At 36.0% G+C, this 7,163-nt stretch overlaps 1 protein-coding gene across 1 annotated transcript; it reads right to left on the bottom strand.

The window, feature by feature from the left end:
• Positions 1–4,530: 4,530 nt before the first annotated feature.
• LOC109114869 (putative F-box only protein 15) lies at positions 4,531–5,169 on the bottom strand. Its single transcript, XM_019198217.1, has one exon. The coding sequence runs from the start codon at positions 5,167–5,169 to the stop codon at positions 4,531–4,533; it is 639 nt and encodes a 212-aa protein (XP_019053762.1).
• Between the last annotated feature and the right edge of the window lie 1,994 nt (positions 5,170–7,163).

Below are 7,163 nucleotides of genomic sequence, written 5' to 3'. Positions count from 1 at the left end.
GCAGATCTATGTATTTTATTACTGGTACCAGAGAATTATTTTTAAAAAGTTATTCGAGATTATTTCACTGAAAATTTTACTTTTATTAAACACAGCCGGCTGAAGTTTCAGTTTTTTTCAGCTCAGCTCATGTAATATATGAAAGCCGTCCCAAACGGGCACTAAGGTGTGAAGGGGACTGTGCTGTGTAGACCATGCAAAGATTCTCAAATCATACATGTGCCGAACAGAGGAGCCGAGACTTACTCTATTATATTTTATGAGACAACTCGACAAGTATATCTTGAAAGATGATTGTTTTCTTCAAATTTATAGATTGTTGACCTCGTTCAGGCATCGGCTCGGCTGTGATGACTTCACTTTACTTTAAAGCAAATAAATAAATTAGTCAGCTGCTCATGTGTCGGCCCACATAAAAAATAAACAAAAGCCCTGGTACCCATAATTGAAGAAGAGCCCACCAATGAGATCCATTTAATTTGGACGGTGAAAAGTGAAAACTGAAAGCCCTTCTATTTGTTTTCTAATTCTATCCACAATGATGACAGTTGAAAAGGATTTGATTCAAACTCCAAAATAATCTAAGAAACGGTTAGGTTAGTTCATGGGAATAATAAAATTGGCTAATTGGTGCATATCTCAGCCCACGTAGATGGGCCCAGCATGAGAGGGCCGAGATGGTGACCCCGTTCTCCGCACGCGGCCCAATTGCATACTAACACCTTCCATCAGGTGATGAGATGAAATCAGCTTTGATTTCGTAAACTCAACAGAAATTCAGGAGACAGACTTCGATAGTGAAATCCTTTGCCCATTTGGTAACTTTGGGGGCGTTTTACTTTAAAAGTGGGGTCAAACAGGTTCGCACTCCGAATCGGAATTAGAATTGGAATGATCCATTTTCATAGTCTATGTGGTTTAGACAGGAATGGGAATGGAAATTAAAATCAGTAGGAATGAGATTTCATTCCCAAGAGAGAGGCAGGGAATGGCCATTCCCTCAAATGGGAGAGTGCTATTCCAACAGGAATGGGAATGGGATTCCGATTCTGGTTCTGCCAACCAAACAGTTGGAATCGGAATAGCCCATTCCGAATCCGATTCCAGACCCCAATTCCCGCAAACCAAACAGGGCCTGAATTGTTTTTCTTTGTTGCTGATTTTAAAAATAAATCAAAATTATTTGGTTTGAAAATAGATTGTTTCTAAAAATAAAAACACAAAAATCATGTTTTTTGGTTGTGTATGTCAGTATGTGTTAATCAAAAATATAATTTTGAATTTCTGGTTTCAAAAACGCGTTTTCATTTAGTTATTTAATATCATGTTTCATAGATCATATGATTTTTACACTATAAAATTTGTTTTTTGTTTCAAAGACCATTGTTTTGATTGTTTAGAAAACATGTATTGTTTTTAGAAACAATACCAACTTATTGTTTTTTCTCTTAGGCTCAGTTTGAAAAAAGTACAAATACAAATACATATTTGTATTTGTACTCCTTCCAAACTAAGCGTTAGGTTGTGTTTGGTTGCAATGCAAATAAATTTGCATTGATACAAAACTGTAATAGTGCAAATGATTTCTAGTATAAATTCTGACATTTTTGTTTCAAATTTTGGCTTATTTTATTTGATTGCAGTAAAAATGAAATAAATTAAGACATTAAGCAGAATAAAATTAAACCCAAAACAAAAACAGAGTTCAAGAATGTATTTTTGCTTTTAGCTGATGTGGCAACTTAAAAAACAAATAGAAACAAAAAACATTCATGCTGTAGAACAGCCTTTTTGAAGATCCCTGCTCCAATATCTTCTAACGATTAGCGGATTAGGTGATGCTATATTGCTATTAACCTAGCGTGAGCTTTTGATTACTTTGAACCGAGGTTTTTAAAATCGAATTGGATAGGGAATCGTTCTGGGCCTCTGGGGTTCAGTTCTTGGGTTGAACGGTCTGACTGTTCAAATTGAATGGATGACCCGTTTTGACAAAAAATAAAAAAAAAGTAAAAAAAATGACCGAAAAATGTTGTCTGGGCCAATGGTTCGACCACTCATGTCAGCAATTCACTGACCAAATCAATGTTTTTTAGCCAAAAAGCAGTTTCTAGGCTGAAACGGAAAACTGGTTCCCGTTTTTTTGTCCAACTGTCTGGTCCGGTCCAATTTTGAAATCATTGCTTTGAACCCCACAAGCAGGTTCACTGGGCCTTAATCTTAGGCCCAAACTCAATCCAAGGAGACCTGCATTTACATTGCCCAGTTTGGGCTGATCTGATCCAGCCCAAACTTTATGCATCCATGGTTTGAATTTGAATCACTTTATAATGGACACATTTGGCAGACCTAAGCACCATCAAATCGTTAATCGGTGGTCAGACAAAAGGATCAAGCAAGTAAAATACCATGTTACAAAATGGATGGCTTTTTTGTTTGTTTGTTTGTTTCTTTTTTTTTTCAGATTTAGAGCGTCTATTTGGAATCGTTGCTTTTATTCCAAAAAACGGTGCCACATCAGCGTTATGTAGAAAAAAATGATGCTCTAGGAAACAATCATCTGTTTGGAACTGTTTTTCTATAGAAAACAGTACTCCAAGCTACACCTTGGAAATCGGGAAGGCATGGCTTGGAGCAACGCCAAATTTGGCATTTTTTTGAGCTGCAACTCGTTGCTGTCAACAGGGCAGTGATGTGACAGTGGATAATGGGTAGAAGTGCAGAAAACGTTTCCTGGAGCATTAGTACCAAATAGAAAAAGTTGTTGCTCTAGGAAACGTCATACCTGGCAGCAACAATTCCAAACAAAAAAACGGTGATAAAATATGCTCCAAGCCACACATTAGCAGTACCGTTTTCTCACATTTTTTGCAGGAAAACGGTGCTGCAACTGCAGCATCGATGCCAAACATATACAGATATTTCATCTATTATGTTCACCTTTTTTGCAGAAAAACAAAGTTTTTATTGTCTAATACACTCTAGACAACAAACCCTAGACAAGCACCAAAACTATTAAACATTCAACCCAGTCCAGTGAACCAGCAAGGAAATAAACATTTTTATGATTAAAAGGTAATTAGAGAAGAGATGCATGATAATGGTGATTAAAGGGTGATGAATAGCAATTAGGAAATCTATTTGACACAGATAATTTTATCACTACTAGGTAAATTGTATAGGCAAAACAATCTTATGGAATTTTAGACATTAATCTTATGGATAATTGGGCTCGTAACTTGCTGCATGTTCTGTAATATGTATATATAAGATGTCTGGGCTTAGGTCTCTGGCTTGGAAGAAAAACTACTGCCCCGGCCCAAAAATTTCCAGGATGAGAAATGATAAACCCTAGTCCAGCTCTCAGAGGTATTGCCGTCTTGGGAGAAGAACCTTGGATTCCGTCCAACCTGTGGCATTGTTTTTTGCACAAAGTGGCAAGCCAATAAGCTCTTATGACTAATCATGCCAGTACTTTGAGTTCCCTGTCACTCACTCGGAATATCCATTTTTTTTTTTACAATTGATCAGAAGACAAATTTCATTTGCACCAGAGTAAATGCATGAGATTGCAAATAGGTTGAGTGTAAATTTTGATTTACTTTTGCTTTTGATTTAACTTTCTTATTTGTTTGTGAGATATAAAATAGGTTAGGTAGTAAATTGATATGGTTTCCACCATCTATAATGAATGGGGTAGGATAAAAGAGGGTTCTTTGTTTAGGAGTGAAGTAGGAAGCACGGTGATTTGGTCCCCACTTTATATGAGAAAGAATTGGGGTCATATGAATTTTACATCAGTTTTCGGATGCAAAATTTGTATTTTCAGTAAATGAAAATGAAACAAAAAAGTACAGATTTTGTGTCAGATATATAAGAATGCAAACCATATAGATGCAAAAATGAACCAGGTGTAAATTTGTATTGTGTACTTCAGATTTTCACTATAAACAAAGAGAGCCTTCCACTGAGAGAAAATAAAAAAGAAAAAAAAAATAACATGAATTAAATTGCAACTGAAAACTAGAGATTTCTCTACATGGAACTATATAACAATATCTAATTAAATACAGTTTTCACTGATCAATATTTGTTACACAACTCCAGATCAATCAAACATTCAAAGAAAAGAGGTTGTTGGCATGGGGACCATAGATGCCATTAGAACAAACACGTTTCCTTCTGTACTTAACCAACCTCCATTGCCCAACTCTCGAATCGTAGATGCTGAAGTGTCTTCCATATTTATGAAAAACAATAACTTCACCATTTCTTAGGGTGGTGATAACATTATACAAACACCATTTTATCTCCCAAGGCACATTGATATTGTATTCTTTAACCCAATCTCCTACATGAAAATCCTTCAGAACCCATACGTCTATATGTTCATAGGGATTTCGATCAAGAAATGACAGAAAGCCTCCTTTCTCTAGTAGCTCTATTTGTGTGTGGAAACGTCGATGAGGGAGTTCCACCAGACAAAATTTTTCTTCCCTGAGATCCATAGATATAATATACCAAGTTGAATTAACATTCCAGTGTATAACACCTCACTATAACTCTTTCTCCCCAAAAGTATTTATTGATTCGGTTTTCTGTGATCGAGTCGACTAGTCGCCATGAATCACCACCACCACTACCACCACAAGTGAATATCTCACACCGGAAAGTGAAACTATGGTAATCTTTAAACAAATGTACCACCTTATACTCTTGTGTACAAGGAACGTATACCAATTCGAACCAGTGGCCAATGGGTGTAGTGAAAGGAGGAATGCTTGTCCATTGACTTGTAGCAGGATTAACTACATAAAGGTTATGAACATTTTGTCCATCTTGTAACAACAACATGCCATTAGAGAAGCTTCTAAGGTTGGGCATTTCACATGGATTCAAAGATCTAAATTTGATGAATCGGTCTATCATCTTGCCTGTTTTGATCTCCATAAAACGTAATGCAATCCAACCCGGCTTAAAACGTATTGGCCCCGGAGTAATCAAACCCTGTTCGATATTGGAGTAATGAGCTTCAATGAAACGAGGGCTGGAGATTGATTCAAACCACTTCCTGCAAACATGTCTGAAGTTGTTATGAAGATTGTCTGCTGGAACTCTAGTGAGTATCTCTTTAAAGATGATATCATCGCTTAAATATGGGTTGACCATCTTCAGAATTCAGATTCTATTCCTGCACCTATCCCCACGTTCGTTTGGCTTGAAAAAGAAATTGATGAACAAACCTGATAAACAAGTGTTGATCAAGGAAGAACGAAAGAATTATTAATAATAGAAAAGAAGAAGACGGAATGCTTGTTGTTAATGGGCAGATGAGAGTATGAGACTAACTAATAAATAAATAAAGATTTAAAATCCCAGTTCGATTAGGAATGTACATAGTTAATAGAAGGTGAAGTCAGTGCCGAAGACTAATTTAGACTAGTTGGCATGCAAGAAAACTTGGAAAACGCGTAAAAAGGGAACGAATTCGTAAGAGATAATCCGATAAGGAATTTCCAAATTTCTAAAGGAAACCCAACCCCAATAATCCAATAAAGAAGTTGAATATTTGTAAAGTTTATTTGCTTTTATGTGACCATGTGAGAGAGGTTTTCTTGGTATTTAAGTAAGAAAAGCCTAGAAAAAAGAAAACAAAGTTGTGTGTGTCTGGGTAATTTAGGATGCTTCCCACAGTTTATTATCGGGAACTTTTCTTCAGTACAAAGACCCTAGTCCTAATGCAATGTAAATTAATTGACTTGTACCCCCTCCCCAATTTCGACTTCTTTCACAAATTTTCATGATTCGTGTAGCATGAAGCCCTATTTTGTTGCAGTGCAATTTTATTTGCACTAGTACAAATATATGAAAGTGCAAACAAAAAAAATGTAAAATGTGGTTTTACTTTATTTTGTTTCATGTCTCATTTTACTTCATTTGCTCTAAAATCAAACAAAATAAGGTAGAATAAAAAAAAATCACAATTTGCACTCAAATGATTTGTACTATCATATTTTTGTATTTGCACTGCCATCAAACCAGGCCTATATCACAAAAGGGTCAAAGTAAAACGAACATGCCCCAAGCAGTGTTAAATTGCCCAAAAATGTTAATTAGGCACGTTTCCCTTTTTAATTCAGTACGAAAATTTCAATAACCTCACCTGTGTTAGAGCTGCAAACTGGATTTGAACCCAATGAGATATACCATCATTAGATCCAGCTTTGCTTCCTTAATATTCAAACTCATAATCAATACTAAAATGCAGTTGTTCTCAACTTCATATCAGATTTCTCACATTGCTTCCTAACCCTTTTAGAATTTTGTGGGATTTTTTTTTTTAATTTTAAAAATATAAATTTGAATAAGGGACTATTTAAGCTCACCTATAACTAGGGGTGATCATTTCAGCCCGTTTGGGAAAATCTGAGCTTGGGCCTAAGTTTTTTGTTAAGGCTTGTCTTGACCCGGGCCCGCATCAAGCCCACAAAATTTAGTGCTGGGCTTGCTCCTAATTTTTTAGGCCTGGCCCAGATATTTATAAATAATATATCTTTATGTATATATATTATTTAAAAATATTTGATAATTGATATTTTATATATTAAATAGAGACTAATAGAGATTTGTAGGAGATTAAAGATTGGGTAAAATACAAAGACCCCCCTGGCTATTGCTACCAGCAATTCAGAAGTGCCCTCTATTTTAGAATTTTTACAGCGACGGAAGTTGTAAACAAACAAGGCTAAGCAATTATCTTTGGCAATAAAAAGGACTGTAATTCTTGAACGAAGACCTGTATTGATGGTTGCCAGAGAAATGGATGTACTAGTTAACTGTTACTCTCACTCGATGAAAATGGGAGGTTATATTCAGGGAAGAACAGTGAGTGGTGAGAGCACTTCAACTTCTAGCACACAACATGGGAATAACTCCAGGACTGTGGTTGATGACCCTATGAGAAGAGTACAGACACATGGAAGATCTACCAAACATGAACCTGCAACTGTGAGTGGTGTGGTCAGTGAATCTATACACTACAGGACCAAAGATGTGGATAATAAATCTCTTGATCTTACCACTTTTTCCACAATAGATAGATCATCTACTCTTTTGGTTTCTGATTCTGAGGAGAATGTCAACTTGGCACTGCAGAATACCAG

This window comes from Nelumbo nucifera, chromosome 5 (assembly GCF_055504915.1).
Source record: "Nelumbo nucifera cultivar China Antique chromosome 5, China Antique-T2T, whole genome shotgun sequence".
Classification (NCBI taxonomy): domain Eukaryota; kingdom Viridiplantae; phylum Streptophyta; class Magnoliopsida; order Proteales; family Nelumbonaceae; genus Nelumbo; species Nelumbo nucifera.
Note: the sequence above shows the minus strand (reverse complement) of the source record. Positions and strands in the feature narration are given on the sequence as shown.